General features: G+C 38.3%; 1 protein-coding gene across 1 annotated transcript in view; it reads left to right on the forward strand.

The window, feature by feature from the left end:
- The window catches only part of LOC139118638 (methylcrotonoyl-CoA carboxylase subunit alpha, mitochondrial-like), a 22,676-nt gene extending 3,753 nt beyond the window's left edge, over nucleotides 1-18,923 (forward strand). Inside the window, exons 5-17 of the mRNA XM_070682056.1 lie at nucleotides 416-537; nucleotides 1,298-1,445; nucleotides 1,928-2,049; nucleotides 2,936-3,047; nucleotides 8,327-8,408; nucleotides 10,272-10,399; nucleotides 10,786-10,972; nucleotides 11,613-11,722; nucleotides 12,561-12,774; nucleotides 14,709-14,845; nucleotides 15,484-15,621; nucleotides 16,260-16,436; nucleotides 17,054-18,923. Coding sequence (XP_070538157.1) covers nucleotides 416-537; nucleotides 1,298-1,445; nucleotides 1,928-2,049; nucleotides 2,936-3,047; nucleotides 8,327-8,408; nucleotides 10,272-10,399; nucleotides 10,786-10,972; nucleotides 11,613-11,722; nucleotides 12,561-12,774; nucleotides 14,709-14,845; nucleotides 15,484-15,621; nucleotides 16,260-16,436; nucleotides 17,054-17,188 — 1,812 coding nt within the window. The 3' untranslated portion in view covers nucleotides 17,189-18,923. The remainder of the gene's footprint in view (nucleotides 1-415; nucleotides 538-1,297; nucleotides 1,446-1,927; nucleotides 2,050-2,935; nucleotides 3,048-8,326; nucleotides 8,409-10,271; nucleotides 10,400-10,785; nucleotides 10,973-11,612; nucleotides 11,723-12,560; nucleotides 12,775-14,708; nucleotides 14,846-15,483; nucleotides 15,622-16,259; nucleotides 16,437-17,053) is intronic.
- Nucleotides 18,924-20,270: the final 1,347 nt, after the last annotated feature.

Genomic DNA, 20,270 nt, shown 5'->3' on the forward strand with positions numbered 1-20,270 from the left:
TTACAGTACTGAAATCCTTTTGTTTCCAATGCTGCATAACTTATACACTTTTATTACTACAAAATGTGATGCCAAGACTTTATTTACAAATGAGCAAAAATATCATCATATAAATTATTATTATAACTTGTCTTGAACATTTAAAGAGTTGACTTTGCTTTGTTGTGCTTGGGAGGTGGGCTACCATTTGTAGTATGTGAAATGTCACACAAAATAGTGCACGAACCCAAATCAAAATGTTCACCTTTGATTCCGGAATAAATTGTCTTCATGGACCAGAATCATCGATTCTTTCAACAAACTAACTCAAACATATGGATACCATGATGTTTGTATATATCTTTACCACTTACATTGTTTTTCAAACTTACAATCAATAGATGTTTACACATCTCAACTGACTTGCCTCCTGCAGGCTATACACCCCGGATATGGGTTTTTATCTGAAAACACAGAATTTGCACAGCTGTGCGAAGAAGAAGGCATTGTATTTATTGGACCTCCTGCATCGGCTATAAGAGACATGGGTATAAAAAGGTAAAATACGAAGTTATGTTACGACATGTACGTAAAGGAAAGGAATGGTAAATAACATTTTTACAGATGTTGTGTTCAAATCATTATGAAAGGAAAAATTTAGCATAAGGATGTGTCTCAGTTTCTGTACTCTAGAGGTCAAACTGTGTATGAGTCAGTGTATCTTTTTATTTTTATGCATGGATATATGTCAGTTTTCATTCATAGGTGTATTTAGTATCTCTGTACAGGGATATCTATGTAATATGTAAAGAGTTGAAGTGAGATTTCAATTTTGTCAGCACACTGTATTGAGTTTGCTAGAATTGTAATTTTATCACTGTATAGGGCCAGAAACTGTAGCTTTCGGTGATTTTTTCACTGATTTTGGTTTGTATGTCAAAGCATAGACCCTCGACTTTTTCTCGAGAGTCTATGGTCAAAGGCCAATTCTTGTTCTACTCCCCAAAGCATGCTGAAGCACCCATTATTTGGCTCGCCAACACTGCATCTATACACGTAAAATAAATTATAATTGTTCACATTTGAATTGTAGTCTGGAGCATTATGAGTGTACCGGTAGTTTACACATGTATAGGCTGAGTTGACAAGCTGAATACTGTGTATCTCAACATGCTTTTGGGAATAGAAGACTTATTTATATTGAAAACAAAAATATTGACAAAATCAACAAAAGCTACAGCTGCTAGCGCTAGCCTTTCATTTAGCAGTGCTTCATAAATTTCAAATTCTGATTCATTTGCTTCAAATGTTGTTTCAGTACTTCCAAGGCCATCATGGAAGCTGCTGGTGTACCTGTCATCCCTGGTTACCATGGTGATGACCAATCAGATGAAAGGTTATTTATTGAAGCTGGCAAAATAGGTTACCCCCTGATGGCCAAAGCAGTGCGCGGTGGTGGAGGCAAGGTTAGTAATGAACTGTTATTTAATGTGAACATTGCCTAAATCTGGAGGTGAAGAAAGTTACTTGAGATTTCATCTAGGAAAAGAGTTTTACTGATTCTATTGTTTAAAATAGCTCACTGCTGTCATTGGAGTTCAATTTTGTCACATTTGTGCATGGATTTCAGAATTAGAAAAGACCATATTTAGAGAGGATTGGACAAGATTCCATAGGGACTGAACAGATAACAGATACTTTGGCATAGCAGATGCATTTGTTAGACATCACTGAGACTTACGAAAGCTTTTCTTGCTTACACAGTGTATTATCCATAGGATTTTTCCTTTTAGTCCAGAGTGAATAGTGTTGGAGTTGCATCCAATTATCATTATATTTTTTTTTATGATTCAGGGCATACTGGTAAGTTATTTGAACTCAGCATTTTTTTCAGAACACGTAACTTTTGTCAGATTTTTGTAGCTGATAGGTTTTCATTGTATTTCAGGGAATGCGTCTGGTTCAAAGTGAAAGTGAGTTTCACTCACAGCTGCAGTCTGCCAGAAATGAATCCATGGCAAGTTTTAAAGACGATGCAATGTTGCTTGAGAAGTATGTGGAGCAGCCAAGGTGAGTGGTAGAATTGTGAATATGTTTACATTCTGGCGTCAATGGTTACTCCAGCTGAAATGTGATAGGGCTGTTTGCAAATGACATCATTATTCTTTGTTTAATATTTGAAAAAAATAAACATTTTTCTGCAAATTTATACTACATTTTTTGAAATTCTGCAAGAGGGATGTAAGAGAATGCAACTTAGTGGGTGACTGCGAATGTTATGATGAGACTAGAAAGGACATATTAATGGCTCAGACAATAGCTGTGATAACAGCCACACACACAAACTGACAAAATTTTGTCCAAATTTCAAGCAGCAGTGTCTGATGCTGTGGAGTCTGTGCCACTATATTTTGAAACAAACCTACATCATTGTACTGTGCTATTGCCTTCCATTGGCGTATAGTGTAATTGGTCAGTTTTTGTTGCATTTTCACATTTTATTGATAGGATGAAAACAAAATAATCCAATGTCGCTGGGTCAATCATTTATCCTTCAACATCAGAATTCATGATGTTAAGATGGCTGAAAAAGTATGAATTGTGAAAGACTTGTTTCAATGACAAAGCATCTCACATTGTCAAGAACTTGTGTTTGAGGCAATTATCATAATGGAAGATTGTGGGGTTCCAAAGTTAAGGTTTTCATTGACAATCAGCTGTTTATTGGTGGTTTATCATTAGTAGAATGTTCCTGTATGCTTCAAACTGTCATAATACAATATATGCGTACTGACACAGATCAATGTACAGTGAATTTTCAAGCATGCAGTTTTACTCAACCTTCAATCTTCAAATCGTTTTCCATCAATGTATTAAACATATATATCTATGACGTAGAGTTTTGTCATGACATCAAAGCCTGAATACTTTTTTGTTGTGTTTCATCGTGATTCAGACACGTAGAAGTACAAGTCTTTGGTGATCACCATGGCAACTACGTCTATCTGTTTGAAAGAGACTGCAGCGTACAGAGGAGACACCAAAAAATTATAGAAGAAGCCCCAGCAGTGAGTAAAATGACATCAGACCACACAGGCACACCATACTGAACCCTCTCACACTGCTTTTCTTCCGTTGTTCTCCAGTCCCCTCTACATAGCAAACAATTGGATTATTCCAAACTTTGGTGGTAGTTAGACTGCAACTTGCATACAAGAGCAGTTAAAGACACAAAATTTGTACGCAGCAATTTTGACTGCTTGCCAAATAATCTTTAACGGAGATTTTTGTGTCCATACCCATCAAGGGTAGCTATTTATCTTTCACTCTATGTACAAATAATTAAAGGGCCAGTACCTGTAACTTTTGGCCAGTATAGCACTATTTTAGTTTCATATGTCAATTGGAAGTTTTTGTTCAACTCCCCAAAGCATACTGGTATTGAAATACCTACTACAGTGGAATTTGATTGAGTGTCCGGTTAACTGTTTGCCTTGCAGAGCTCGACAAGTCTATACGTTGCTTATCATTAGAAAAGTAAACATTTGCAACAAATTGAGTCTGTGGTGTTAGATTACAACCCGCAGCGAACGTTTCCCACACACTGTCTCGTCAACAATCACGACAGTCGTTTCAGCATGCCACTCACAAGCACACTGCACTACAAGTACACACATCATCCAAGTTTTCTTTCAGGTATTTATTTTGATTAGGAACTTTAAGAAGTTGTAAACAAATAAATTCTACTCAAAATGGAACTTGTCATTCACTCCTTTTTTTCTTGCCTCAATTACATGACACGATTACAAACTTTACTCAACGGACATTTGATGAACATTTCACATGAACACAAGAAATACCACTACGCTAAATGTTATTTCACACAGCCAGATTTTCTGCTTAAATGCATGAACTGTATTTTGGCATGTAATTTCTCTAGTAACGACATAGGTAAATTAGTCCAAAGGAGATCTGCGAGTGTTCAGAGGAAATGTACTAACTACTACGAAACACGAGAGACTCTCGACGTGATTATTTTGTTTTTCGCTTCATTTGCTTATTTCCACAAATCTATTCCTGCATTTCAAAAGACTTGTCACCATCAGTATTCCCTGCTCTGTGCTCACTTTCTTCTTGAGACTCGACTGGACACGTCGGCATAATAGGAGGCTGAACCGTCGATGAATAGAAAGGACTCCCGTACATGGGGTTATAATATACGTACGGGGGGGTAATATTGGTTCATCTGTACGTACGGATCATAGTAGAAATAATTATGGGGTGGTTGTCGTTGAGGTAAAGCTTGAGACAGCTGACTACTTGTATCGACATGTGATACAGGACGCGGAATCCTAACTGCTGAACTTGAAGGATCACCGTGTCTATCCTGACTGCGACTTGAATGCAAACTATTCTGTATGGCTTGGTCGAGTTGCTGCTGTTCAACAGGATGGATTTGACTATCTTTAACATCATCTGATGATTTATCTTCTGAACTATCACAAGGTACACGACTTGTGGGGAACTTCACTGGAAATACTGGGTTCGACTCCAATTTGTCTTTGATTGGATTATTGCGAGGTTTGGCAAATACGCCGTCTTGTCGATGAGTGTGTTGAACTCTTCAATAATCGCTCGAAATGTACCACTTGCAACTTCTATATTCTCAGGTATTTTTCCTTTATAATACTTCTGGAGTATAGCTTTGTCCATTGCTAGTTCTTGGGACGCACAACAACTTCACCAGCGCTGGTCAAAAAGAGGTATTTCTCTTGATTGCTTCGTATTAGGTGATCATGAACACGCTCAGAGAAGGAGTTCTTTATGCTGTTCTGTGCCTGACGTTTTATGTCGATGGTCTGCTGTTTGCTCTTGACATCACTTTTAGTTTTCTGTATTTCGGACACAATATCATTCAGCTCTGCTTTTTCGACTTCATGGCCCTTTGCGTTGACATCTCCGCACTGCTCGGCAGTTTTACACGGTCCATTCGGACACTTGTCTCGCCTGTGTGACCCATACAAATGACATTTCCGCACTGTTTTTCTCCTGGTAACCTTGAACTTGGGTGGCAGTACTTTTTCGAAATGACCAAATGACGCTCTTCCAGCAAATTCAGCTCTCTTTCCAGCAATCTGACCTCCTCTTGCCGTTGTTCGATGTATCGGTCAATCGGCGATTTGTATTTGTAGGTGTCTAGGAAATTTGTTGGCGCCATATTTTCCATCCGTACTGAACCACACGCCAAGCTCGAGGAAGGTGATGGAGATTCTGAGTTTTCACCGACTTCTCTGGTTTGTTTATAGCTTAGCTTTCTGGGCTTGAATAAGTTGTCAGTTTTGAGTCCTTCGACACTCTTTGGACTTTCCTCATCCCTCAAACCTAGTTTTGAACAAGGGGTTGTAGTTTGGCCACAGCATTTAGCAGCATTCTTCGATGTACATCACTTACTTTGCACGTGAACTTCTCCAAGTCCCCTCGCTTTAAAAATTTCATGTGATTTGTATTAACAAAGTCCAAACGACGAAACTTACTGCCATATTTTTCGAGTGTAGGATCTATATCTCAAAGAAAGTGTTCAACATCAACCGGACTGACTCTAGGCGTATTCAGTTTTTCTCGAAACTTTCAGCTCTAGTGCCAACGAAGTCACGACGACAGGTACTTGATGTTGTGAGCCTGGCAAAATTTGCATACCATCAACTTTCCTTCCCGCCAAAGCTTCAACTATTTTTGTTTAGGGAATGTCGTAAATTATGTACTTTTTCTCCCCAGCTGTTACATATATACTATATTTCCTTAATAATTTATTAATGAAAGTACTAATCGCATGAATTCTTTCCCCGAATTCAAAAGAAGAAGAAAAAGAATACATAAATTTGAACAAAAAAATAAAACATTGAACTCCTGCAACACCCCTCTCTTCGATTGCTTTCTTCCACTGAATCGAGACACGATGCGCCTTGTTCGTATACAATGTATAGCCCACTGTTATAAACAAAAGATTTTGCCTGACGTTGGCATACACACCAAATGTTGAGCGCGTCGACCTCAGTCAAAGGAAGATACTACGAGCGTGGACGTCCGTTGAGTACAGATCTGCGAAAACTTGTTGTTACAGAACTCGAAGACTGTGGAGCTGACAAAGGGACAGGTCAAATCCCCAGAGGTGTTTTAACAGCTGTAAGCAAGACTTTCAAGTTGGATGAAAGGGGGGTGCAAAGGCTGTGGAAACGATATTGCGACTTTGATTCTGTGGAACCAAAGCCACACGGCGGCGGGAAAACAAAAAGGTTAGGAAGAGAAGACATTGAATTCATTGAATTCTTTGAAACGTTCTCGACCATCTATACAATACAAGGAAATTCGCGATGAACTTTTACAGCATTCTTCTCTTACAGACGTCTCAATTTCTACCATAGGAAAAACTGTGAGAAATGAATTGAGTGGTGGTAGATGGACATTCAAAAAGATGACAATGCCATTGCCAGATTGTTTTACTTTGCGAAATATGCAGTACACTCAAGTGTTCATTGATTTTGTCAGTCAACGTAACCGATTCACGCCAAAATTTATGGATGAAGCTGGCATTAAAGTGACAACAGGTCAACCTCTGTACGGACATTCATTGATTGGAACACCGTGCGTAGAAGTTTGCCGATACATGAAGTCACCGATGTACACATTGCAGTTACTGGTTGGATATGACGGCGTGAAACATTATCGTGTAATTGAAGGCGGCTCTGACACCAACGAATATGTCCATTTTATCCACGAAGCTGTGCAATCGTTCGGCGAGGATGGACAGCGTGCTTTGCAACAGGGTGACATTTTAATCTCTGACAATGCACCGATTCATCGCAACGAAGGTGAACTGATTCTATCCGACTGGCTTGACACCCTTGGAATTGAGTACAGTTTTACACCAACATATTCCCCGATTTGAACCCAGTTGAACAATGCTTCAGCAAGGTGAAGAAAATTTTGAAGGCAGAGAGATATCACCGTCTCCTCCATGCTAACTTACCCGTTGCCGTGTATGATGCCGTCCGGGAAATTACGTGCCAAAATACAGTGAATTTTTTCAGAAACACTGGGTGTGTTCTTTAATGGCACAAAATGCACTGTCACAGTGTTGAGCACTGTGTGTAAAATCAACACTGTTGTTCTAGTCTATTTTGTAGCTGTCATGTATTTGAGAAAAGTGCCAAGGAAGTTTCATTTATCTGAGACAGGAGAGAAGGCAGCAAAAACGTTTCATGTAGGAGTGTCAAGAATTTGCTGGTTGATAATATTCATAACGTTCCGATCAACTTGAAAGAAAAGGTTTGTTGTGTGCAAACATGTTGATAGTGTAGATTGCTCTGGACATGCTATCGCTACAGACTGTATGATGAAAGGACTGTTGTCGTGATTGCTGAAATCGCGAGAAGAAAAGTTTATTTTTGAAAAGAATTTACTTGTTTCTTCTGAAAGTTCCAAAATCAAAATAAATACCCAAAAGAAAACTTTGATGATGTGTGTACATGTACAAGTAGTGAAAAAGTAAGCTTGCTGAGAATGTAGACTAGACAGTGTGTGGGAAATGTTCGCCGCGTGCTGTAATCTAACACCACAGACTCAATTTGTTGCAAATGTTTACTTTTCTAATGACAAGCAACGTATAGACTTGTCGAGCTCTGCAAGGCAAACCGGACACTCAATCAAATTCCACTGTATTTAGCTTGTACACACAACATCTACCGGTATGTGTATGTGTTTGAATTCTAGTCCAGACCAGTATTCAATGTCGACAATAAAAATGCAGCTTACTCATGTACAGAATGAGTTGACAAGCTAAATTGTTTCAACATGCTGTTGAAAGTAGAATGAGAGAATGTAGGTGATATAAAAACAAAAAAAACAAAAACTATGAAAAAAAAATCATCAAAAGTTACAGCTACTGGCCCTTTGAGACGGTGCATGCAAAGATCATTGGTCCACCATCCAATTGTTGGTAATGAGTGCTTGTCTTGGGGTGCAGTGATGAATAGATATGAACCCCATGTTGCCAATATGCCATTATTGGATAGTTTCTCATACAGTCTGATCATTCCTGTAAATATATGCTTCTAGAGGATCCAATTTTACATCACCAAATGGTTCAATGGTTGTAATATGACTGCTGTAAAGCAGAACTGTTTCAATGTAAAAGTCATGTCATGTGGTTGTGACAGAATATTGCCAACAATAGAAAATTCTGCTAGAAAAATTTGTTTTTTGTCCCCTGAAAAGCTATGCATGCAAATGCAAAACAAAGAATTCTACTTACTTTGACCTATATCTTCCCATATGATTCAATCCCCAGCCCGGCATTTCATCAGAAGTTAGGCAGAGGATAGGAGAAGCAGCCGTTGCTGCTGCCAGGGCTGTTAATTATGTAGGAGCAGGTGAGTTGCAGTTTTGAACCACTTGAATGATGTTGTCACTGCGTGAATTCATTTGTACATGTCATGTTAAGTTTGCTACTCTCTCCCAAACACCGTACATATAACTTCCTTTCTAATGATAAATATACAGTATAAAAGTGACTCAATCAGTGGCACAATACAGTAAATGGCATCACACTTTTTGTGTTGATACCCAAGGGAAAATCTGTGATTCGCTGCCATAGATGTAGGCGAATAAATTGCATTGAAGGTCCATTGGGCAGAAAATTAAATTCTATCTGATATAATTTGTGGAGTCTGTCTGGTAATTATATATAATCCCATCGTATTTTTCTCTGTTTGACGTCACCATATACAAGTGTTTTTCGTGGAGCCGTACAACTTCGAGCTGAAGGTGAGAAGTTGGGCGGCTCCGCGAAAACACGAGTATACAATCCGTGCGTGTGTGCGTGCGTGTGTCCGTGTGTGCGTGCGTGCGTCTGTGCGTCCGTCCGTCCGTCCGTTCACGCAGATATCTCTGAGATGCCTGGAGCGATTTCATTCAAACTTGATACAAGGATTACTTCATATGTTATACAGATGCACGTCAATTTGTTTTGTGATACGATCCAATATGGCCGCCAGGCGGCCATTTTATTACGATTTTTTCATGTACAGAGCCAAACTCAGGCATGTTCCAACTGATTTTATTCAAAGTTGGTACAAGGACATTGACCAATGTCATAGATATGCACGTCAATTTGTTTTGTGATACGACCCAATATGGCTGCCATGCGGCCATTTTATTACGATTTTTTCACGTACAGAGCCATTACTCAGGCATGTTTTGACCGATTTTATTCAGAGTTGGTACAAGGACATTGACCAATGTCATAGATATGCACGTCAATTTGTTTTGTGATACGATCCAAAATGGCCGCCAGGCGGCCATTTTATTACGATTTTTTCATGTACAGAGCCATTACTCAGGCACGTTTCAACCGATTTTATTCAAAGTTGGTACAAGGTTATTGACAAATGTCATAGCTGTGCACGTCAATTTGTTTTGTGATACGACCCAAAATGGCCGCCAGGCGGCCATTTTATTACGATTTTTTCATGTACAGAGCCATTACTCAGGCATATCTCAACCGATTTTATTCAAAGTTGGTACAAGGACATTGACCTATGTCATACATATGCACGTCAATCTGTTTTGTGATATGATCCAATATGGCCGCCAGGCGGCCATTTTATTACGATTTTTTCATGTACAGAGCCATTTCTCAGGCATATCTGCATGTTTCGACCAATTTTATTCAAAGTTGGTACAATGACATCGACCAATGTCATAGCTATGCACATCAATTTGTTTTGTGATGCGATCCTTTATGGCCACTGTGCGACCATTTTGTTACGATTTTTTCATGTCCTGAACCATAACTCAGACATGTATCAAGTGAATTTATTCAAAGTATTTTTATCACAGACCTAATGAAGAGGACTCTATCCTCTCTGAGGACCTGTAATCAAAATACCCATTAACAAGTGGGACTGTGTCATCAACGATGACTTGTCTGTCCTGTTCTACGTCATACAGGTGGCGATTCGGGCCAGTTCATGTGATAATGCAAATTACAAAACATATGAGGCTAGATTTCCAAAGCGTGAAGATCGATACTGCATTGATGTCCCCATTATCATTCTAAAAATCAAATAAACCAATTATACTGGTACTAATAAAGCATATTGATCAAGTACGGGAACGCATACTGGCATGGTATCATTTTATATAAAAGCAGAATATCAGAAAATCATGAAATGTATCATCAAGGATGAACATACATTCAATCTGTCAATAATTTCTCTGATTTGTCTTGACAGGAACTGTAGAGTTCATCATGGATAAAAATCAGGATTTTTACTTCATGGAGATGAATACCAGACTTCAAGTGGAGCACCCTGTCACTGAAATGATCACTGGACAGGATCTGGTGGAATGGCAGTTCAAGGTATGGTGGAACCTACATGTTACTCATATGTGTGAAAAGCCTAATGTCAAATCATGCATTCCTAAATGTGTTTCCTTGCCTCAAATTATTTTTATATTTCCTCCATCATCCACCGAGTGAGAAACCCATTTACTGGATGAGGTACTGATCACCCAAATATCCAAATGCTCAGTGAGGGATAAAGTGCCTTGCTCAGGGGCACAACACCATGCCCAAGTCTCAAACTCGCCATCCTCTGATAGTGAGTCCATTTCTATGGGTTCACCCCAGGTCTCAGACTTGGTATCCTTTGATTCTTAGTCAAAATTAATTTGAGAAAGTGTCATCTGCTCAAGTTGATAGATAGAGGCTGTAAAAAACATCTTGATTTTCTTGTTAATGATCAGGTTGCATCTGGCCAGGCTCTGCCACTGCAGCAAGCTGAACTCAAGTTGAAAGGTCACGCCTTTGAAGCTAGAGTCTATGCAGAGGATCCCAGACGGAACTTCATGCCAGGTGCTGGGCCTCTTATATATCACAAGATGGCTGGTTTGTTAGACAGCTCAATTCGATTGGACACTGGAGTTGAGCAAGGTGAGTTAACAGACAAATGAATGAGTTGAAAGACCATTAGCTGTAACTCTGAATTTATTTTCAATGTGTTGTAATTATTGTGTCTTTTCAATACATCATCTCTTCTATTGCCAAAATCATGTTGAAATGCGTAGTGTACACACCTATGAACACAGCCTGTAAGTTTGTAATGTTCATGACTATTGACAACTAACTTTTGTCTTGACTAAAGTTCATTTGTCAATGATAACAGTCAGTGAGTGCATACTGTATAAATGCATTGTGTCAACAAGAATAACATGCATAGGGAGAAGGAAAAGAAAACGTAATTTGCTTTATGAAGTAAACTAACCATAAATCATCAAAATCAGGTGATTTGCATAAATATTCATAATTTTTCACTTCTGTCTCACCCAACTTACTACTGCTTTTCATGCTAAGAGGTGAACCCGACCAATCCTTAAATCGTGCAAAAAAGTCATTTTGAACAAAATGTACTATGTTATGTGGTACGCCACCTTAAATCGTGAATGTAAACAAGCATACTGATATGTAACCTATCCAATATTACATATACTAAAGTTTTAAACATTGTCTTTATTGTACTGACCTGAGTTAATGTTGTAGATAGGTAATCACAATGTTTTCCTTTGTTTCCTAGGTGATGAAGTCAGTGTCTTCTACGATCCCATGATTTCCAAACTTATTGTCTGGTCTAAAGACAGATCAGCTGCTCTAAGTAAACTCAAGAAATCACTGCAAGATTATCATGTAAATAATTTTCCAAAACTCATTCCCTGAACAATTTTCGGGCAATATTTTTATATCATTTTGAATATAGTCACCCCAATTTTCCATGTGGAAAGAGGTGCGTTTAGAATGAGCTATTGTTATGAAATAATTGAATGCATATTTTATAAGAACTACTGTGGCTGTTATTGCTATCTGGTATATTAGAAATTTGTTGAATTTTACCATTTAAGTACTGGTATGATGTTTCATGGTGTGACAGAAACCATGATGTTAAGGTAAACTTCCTAAACTATGAATGTGAAAAACAGAAAAGAGCTTGGGCAGTTTCTTAGGCAACACGCTAGCAAGAAAAGATAGCACTTTCAAAATGCTGTGATCTTTTATCTGAGTTGCACAAGTGCCAATATTTGGATATTTGACATCTTCATTTAAAATGCGCAGGAAGACGAGCTCCAAAAGACTACATAATAATGTTAAGCTGACTCAGAATTCTTTTTCTTTTTAGTTGACTCCCTGGGCACTTCTGTGTATCCTTGAAAAGTGCTAATTGTGATTTTAAGATTTGTTACTCAATGGAGCATCATACATGCCAGGGACCCAACAGAAATTTAGTCTTTCTATAAATCTGTAGTTTGTGGTCGCCTACTTTGATTTTGTGGTTTGAGCCTCAGTATTGGTGGTGACAAGGCAGTAAATTTGCCATTGGTGTCAGAATAATTTCCAAAAGTCTAGTAAAAAATTTTGGATTATAACATTTACATTCATGTTAATGACGGAATATAAGAATCAGCCTTTTTGGTACAAGCATGATCCTGGACAAATCATCAGATTCTTTGTACACTACTTGATTCTACAGATTGTTGGACCAAGAACAAACATGGAGTTCTTGCACTCGCTGTCATCACACAAAGAATTTGAAGCTGGCAATGTTCACACAGGTTTCATAGATCAGCATTACTCTGAGCTGTTTCCAGAGAGGCAGACACTGTCTGCGGATATTGTCTGTCAGGCTGCCCTCACAGTCACACTGGTAGATTACATGTCACAGAGAACCTTGCCAGGTGCAAAGGGTAAGTACAACATCTTGAATGGTTCACAGTTAATTCTTGTTTGACCACCATATAATAACGTGACCACTATACTGCTGTTCTAAAGTCAATTTTGGAAGTAATCTTTTCATGGTATTGTGACTGAAATAAAATACAGGTTTAAGTCGTCTAACATTACAAAGAACAAGGGTCGTGGCACAATAACATGCAACTTACTCAGGGTGCAGTGATAAATATTCACAATGTTTTCCATGTGTCTTTCACAACAACCAGGATGCACTGCCATAATTTTGCCCAAGTGTAACATAAATTGTAATGTATCATGCAGAAGTGTCCAAGATGCCATTCACTATTCTCAAAACACCCAAGATGCTCTGCAAAATTTGCAACATCCCCACTATGCAATTGATTTTGAGGTGTATGGCTACCCAGAATGCAATGTAGTGTGCATGTAGTGAAATATTTATGAAAACCTAAGGTCCTGGTATTGTATACTTTAAAACACCCATGATGCAGTGCAGTATTTATCAGAAAATACCAATTATATTATATCATGCTACCATGCGCCATTCTGATTGGACGAGAGCTCATTCCACCGATGCTAAAATACTGTTTTAGCACTGATAGCAGTGCTAAAACGGGCCCCTAAACCAGCATTTTCGAAAATTGCCCTGTCGGTGCATTTGAACGTACCTATCTAAACCATAGACCCTCGAGAAAGACCGAAACAGTCCACTTTGTTTCAAAGACCGAAGACCGAATTTTGATACACAGATAAAGTGTGGGTCTGTAACTCACCTCTTGGTGTAAATAAGTTGGGATCGATGATGAAAGACATCTCTGAAGCAGCACGTTTGGGGTATGATGCACACAAATATTAGGGCGACAGCGCACCGTGCACATTGCGGGACTCGAGACGCGATATATCCTAATAACGCTCTTTAAAATGAAGATAGTATTCGTTCATACACAAATAAATTGACACTTCCTCACAGTAACGGTATTTCAGATATTATTTACCAAAGTTTGGGCTATAACAGATCGGGATGTCCTAACGATGTAGACCAAGAAGTTCAAAATAACAATGGGATGACTCCTGGCGACTGCGACGATATTTGACATCAAATACAACGAGCAGTGTCAGCGTCCAGCTCTCCCTGCATCGGGCAACACACTCAGAATCTGCACAACTGTTCATCACAGTTGCAGTCATCGCAAGTCTGGATTATTTAAAACTGCTTGTTTTCTGGTACAATTAACGTCCAAATTATCCATCAAAAATAGATCCTGTAACTTCACTGTGCCACCACTGAATGTCGCGACGGTATGCGGTACAGAATGAGACAAATCTATTTTTAGTATGCTAAAAAAGCCAGGACTATTGTTCTTATGTAAATTTACGAAAAAAATTGTTACTTTTTTTCTTTTGATTTGAACTCTTGACCCATTTTCTGTGTGAGTGCAGCAGGTATTTTTTGACAAGTATCGTTCGTGTTGCATGCGAATAAAATGCAATGTCGATATGGACGTAATGCGTATTTATCGTAGGATACTGTGTGCCTGTACGGAATCCCAACTTATAAAAATGCTCGGTCTCGGGCGCAGAATTTCCGACGTTCGATCTCTCAGACGTCCGTTTTCTGCATTTTGCGCTTAGAGTGATGAAAACACCCAAGTAAGACAACAAATACACGCAAGTTGATATAATATAATAGCAATAACCCCCTTCGCAGGAGGGTATACACTCGATTTTGGTACAATTCGCTCCATATAGCACTCGCCTATCGGCTCGTGCTATATGTCGCGCACTGTACCAAAATCTCGTGTATACCCTCCTGCGGCGGGGGTTATTGCTTAAATATACAATCTGTATGCAATCTTCATAAATATGGTGGATGCAGTACCAAATGAAGACTGTGCAAGTTTGTAATCTCATCTTTTCTGTGCTTTTTCAGACAAGTTTTCACCGTTTTCGTTGAGCAGTGGACACAGAGTTAATGAGGCCTTCACCAGGACTGTAGTGCTGAAAGATGGTGATGAGAAAACCCCTGTCAGTATTACATATGTGGATGGAACCAACTACAGGATAAAGGTAAGACAGTCCCTTTACTCACTAAGGACACTTTTTAATCTGATAATTCTTGTTTTTGACAGCAGTCGTTTTACCAACTGTATAGAGAACAACTTTTACCTGTAATGAAATTCAACTTACCGGGTCATCTTAAGTGTCTTCAAAAAGAGGCCATGGCCAACAATAATATTTCTTTACATTATTGATTGACAAAAAGTCTGCCAGATGCTCAGAGCTTAAAGGGATATAGTCGTCGGAACTGCGCTCAAAGGTCGTATGGGACCCATACAACCCATGGCAACAATGTATCCAAGGCACGATGGTGATTGATGTAAGTTAAAACATGTCTGTCATAATCTATCATTGTATAATTTAAATGTTGCAGCTATGATGATGAGGTGCATCTTGATATCGTGCATGAAATACATTGTTTGTAAACAAGAAACTCGCACAGGCACAGTTCCAACGACTGTATCGCTTTAAGTTCATTAGCATTCATGCATTAATTAGTATAGTTGATATATGCAAATTCAGTAAAAACAGCTCATTATTGATGGTAAATCTTCATATATCATGTATCGTACTTGTATGTAACCACTGCGAATGTAAAATATGAATCTGAATGACTGAAACTCATCACATGTGACTTTGTTGACCAGGTCAAAGATACAACCTATGATGTTAGTGGCAGTTTGGAGGAAATAAATGGCGGGTTTAAACTGACAAGTTGTGTTGATAACAAGAAGAGCGTCGGTACGGCAGTCATCTATGATGATGTCCTTCATTACTTTACACTTGTAAGTCATTTCAGTACTGTCAATCATTTTGATAATCCTTGGATTGTTTGGAATCTCTGCTGTATTCACAACCCTCGAAAATTTATTGCCACTGAACTATCTTGCAAATGTATTATTGAATTTCTACCAAAATACTCAAGTGATGTTTGAATCCTGGTGAGAATCACTTTGAAGCGTGACATGAAGATACTTGTGCTGATTTTATCCTGGTATGGGGCTGTTCATAGGGACATTGGGTAATCAAAACATTTACAGGTACTTATTGCTTTCAAAGGGGAAGGAGGTTACATGAAGCTCTGTTTCAATGATCAAGTGCAAATTTGCATCCACAACTTGTATGAACTGTTGTGTTGTATTAAATCCATGTACATTTGCATTTTACTCCAATACCATTCAGATTTTGTTTTGAAATGCAATGAAATTCATTTTCCACGCACATTGTTTGATTTTCAACAGTGAGTTACAAGAAAATTGAGTGATTTGTAGGCAAGCATTATGCATTTGTAATGTACAGTTGATTTCTGTGTACATTCAAGGTTCATATGCATACTTCCAGGGACACACCAAGGTGGCAACCTCTCTTTTGATTTTGCTGAAGTTCTTTTAATATTTTTTTCTTTTCGCTGTGCATTTTATAGGACGGCAGCTATGAAATACCACTGCCAGTGCCAAATTTCCTGGCAGGCAGCGCCCAGTTGGCAGAGTATGAAGCAATCACACCCATGACTGGTAAAGTGACCAAGGTCAATGTCAAGGACGGTGAAACAGTGGAAAAGGGACAAGTCTTGGTTGTGATGCATGCTATGAAGCAAGAGGTATGTGCAGTCATTGATTTTCAGTTAGTTATCCATTTTGTAAAGGTACCACAGGAATTTGATCGTACATGCAAAATTGAAAATGCTAGTACATGACCTGTTATGAACTGATGCAGCAACAGTGCAGAGTAATGGACAAAAAACAGCATTTTGCATTAATCACTAGTGACCTAGGGAGTGGTCAGAGTTTGGGATACAGATAGAGTACATAAGAAAAGGCCCCTCAGCAGAATTGTTTTATAGTATCATAAGGTTTTTGCCTGCTAATCCTCACTAGTGTTGTTGATGACAATGTGCAACAGTAGTGATGACAAGTGAATTGCAGTCTCAACTAGAGTTCAGTTATCAACAACAACATTGAACAATACGCACATCTGGGCTTTGTTGACAAGTTGAATGGCAGGCATGTCCACATGATATTGAAAATAGAGCAAGAAATCGTATTTAACAAACAAAACTCAAAAATTTGAATTTGAATCAAAAGTTAAAGCTGAGGTTGCTTGTCCATTTGGTTCAAGTCAAATTATGCTTGCAGAGGAATGGACATTGTTGTATCAACTCAGAATTTCATGTGTAGTCATTATCAACTTTATATTTGCATTTCTTTGTGAACACAGCATGAAATCCTGGCTCCAAGAGATGGTGAGATAGACCAAGTATTGTGCAAAGTGGATGATATTTTGGACAAACATTTCCTGGTGATCAAGTACAAAGATTCAGGGACTGAGGACAATGGGAACCAGACTGACTAGCCAGCAGGGATACCCAGATATCATTTCAGAGATGATTTGTGTGTAGCCTCACAGATGTCAACGTAGGAGTCTATATATCTGCCATGTCTGCTCTTCTATAATATGTCAGACCACTCTCAGGCATAACAGGTGCTGACTTGGTACGTTAGGACAAAAAGAAAAATTACAAAAATATTTATTGTTCAAGTGCTTGATACATTTTTAATGTTTTAGAGATACGTCCAGGTTGTGAGAAGGCAGATTAAGAAGAGATTTACTCCGTAACACCTGTCTAAAACCAGGCAGGGTTCTCCACAGGGGAATTTTGAGAGCTTGGCCACGTTTTTGTTTTTTTGGGCATACTATTCATTATGTTTATAATCGTACAAAAGAATGTGTTTTCAAAATAAACAAATCTACAAATATGCAAAATTGGCATTGTACCCTTCTGTTTTTCCAAGCTGTGGAGAATGCAGCCAGGTTCAATGAGATACACTTCAGTCTTCACTTTTATTACCATGACATCTAGGGACTGTCTGAGATTGTTGCATAAGTTCAAGAAAGGAAATTCCTTCGTTTAGATCAAAACCTCATATCCCCTCCACTAAACAAAAGTTCAAAAGTGTGAAATGTTGATGTCTGCCTAGAGTTCTCTCAATAAAAGTCATGTAATGGCTATGAACTTTACTAACTTTGGGAGTGAACACAACAGCATAACACAAATGAGTTGGAAACAGCTACTGTAAAATTTGTTGATACAGGTGTGCAGTTTTTGTTTATTTTTACACACAATGTAAAGAGATCTGGTGATCACGAAATAAAAGTGTGAAAGTGAATTTCATGGATATCAAACCCCCTTCCCTTGGAAATGAACAAATTTCGCTTTTTGAACTCATGCAACGATTGGAGACGGTCCCTTACCTCAGTAGAGTGTTCCTAACTAACAATGCAACAACGTTTTCACACGTCTTGTGTCTTATTTTGACATTTCACAATGTAATTTCAGTTCATAATGAGCAATATATTCAGAGATTGAGTGAATGGTATTGTTTCTCTTTTATTTTATTATTTGCTGGTTCTTTGATTTAAATACCATGTGTATTTATTAAATGATAAAATACATCGATTGAAATCGGTTGTCTTTATCCCAATTTTACATTTCCCATGTGGAAATATAAGGTAGTATGTGCCACAAAACTTGTTCAAACTTTCACCAAAAAAATTCTAAACCACGCTTTTAGAATCTACCATAAATATCAGGGTTCACAGTACAAATTTTGGTACTAGATAACAAAAGACATACAATTTACCAGTGTTTGAAATTCAAAATGGTAGATATCCCTCTGTTAACTATATGGAGAAAAATGAACTTTCTGACTTTCACAAAAATGTGAGATACATGAAAATGAACTTTCTGATTTTCACTTTCTCCTCAAGCATTGAAATAAGTCCAATATTCATGTAGAAGACCAGAAGTGTACTGTATGATTGAAAGTCCTATTATCTGTGCCTGAGGTGCTTTCATCCTTAACACAAATCAAAGAATACAATTTGCTAATACCAGTTTGCAGTGGTTTTTCTCTTAATATGTGTTCGTGACCATGACTGTCCCTGTATCATAGCAACAAATGTCAAAGGTCATGTACCTTTCAGTGAATGGGACAATTTGCTACAACTCAAGGATGTATTGTAACTCTTGTAACTGACAGTGATAAATTGGAGATGTGTCAAATAAAGACAAGTATTTACCCTCAAAGAGTCTTGAACTTCAACTCTCCGGAGTCAACAGTTTGTCACACTACTCATTCCAAACCTCACAAATGCACGCATATGTCCTGTACAGCTTGGACAAGAAATTGATATTGGGATTATTGCATAGCCCATATAGTTGATATAGTAATAGTAAGATTAGACGACGACTCTCACAGTCCACATCTGTTTGCTGATGAGATTCATGTATACAAAGCACTCATGTCATGTCAGAAAGATTGGCACCTGCGTTTTAACATAGACAGTGGAGGGGGGCCTCCACTGTCTATGGTTTTAAATGATTTGCTATGAAAGCATCTGACAGACACAACCTGTAGTGACTTTTCACAGATTATTACTATACACAATGTTTCTGCAAGGTTTGAGACACTGGTACTCTTGATATGATCATTTCCAAGGTCCCATGCTTTAGTTACTCCTTATTGTAATATACCATGGAACCACTGTAAAACTGAGAACAACAAAGTGAATTGACTCATTTTGAGGTCATCGTAAGGTCTCATAAAACCATGACTTTGTCAGTGCAATTCTGAGTACACATCTGGTTGTTACATTAACCTGTTCAACCCTAATATTCTGTAAGCTGGTCCACACTCCCTATTAATAAGATTGAGTTTGGGTCAAACCATTGAGATGAATAGGTGAAAACAATTTGTTACGATGCCTGTTGACGGGGTTAAAAGAGCGCCCTCATCTCAACCGATCATCCATTCTCAAACCATGGACACGTGGATGTGATCTATTCACCGGTAATCTCTGAAGTTGCTGTCATTGAACCTTACATAATCCCACCTGAATGTGCCCCATTTTTTTACAAATCCTACAAGGGGCTGTGGATAATTAAAACATTTGCATTGCAAACGAAACTAATGGCGTTTGCCGTCAAACCCCCTCCCTCTCACTGAAATGAGAGTTTGGAAGTGCCAAAGTCCATTGACGAAATTTTGATTCGTACTTCCCCTAAACACAATCAATTGCTTAATTTGGTTGTCAAAGTTTTAACAGCTTTCAGTTGTTGAAGAATTTAGGACAATATCTAAAACGTGATTGAGTCTAACACAAAGTTTCCATGGCGTAATATAGATATTTGGTGCAAATTTGTACAAGGTATTCAACCTAGAAATGACGCACTGAGTATTAGCGTATCATGTACATCTACAAGTAGTATGTGCCTCTATATTGAAAGACAAACTTTTGCTCAAACTTTCCAAAAGGAAACTATAAATCATTCCCTTTTGAAATAAATAAAAATCAGGGGTCACGGTGCAAACTGTGGTACTACTAGAGAAACAAATTACTTGATATTTTCCGACATTTCAAATTCAAAATGGCT

This window comes from Ptychodera flava, chromosome 19, assembly GCF_041260155.1.
Source record: "Ptychodera flava strain L36383 chromosome 19, AS_Pfla_20210202, whole genome shotgun sequence".
Lineage (NCBI taxonomy): Eukaryota > Metazoa > Hemichordata > Enteropneusta > Ptychoderidae > Ptychodera > Ptychodera flava.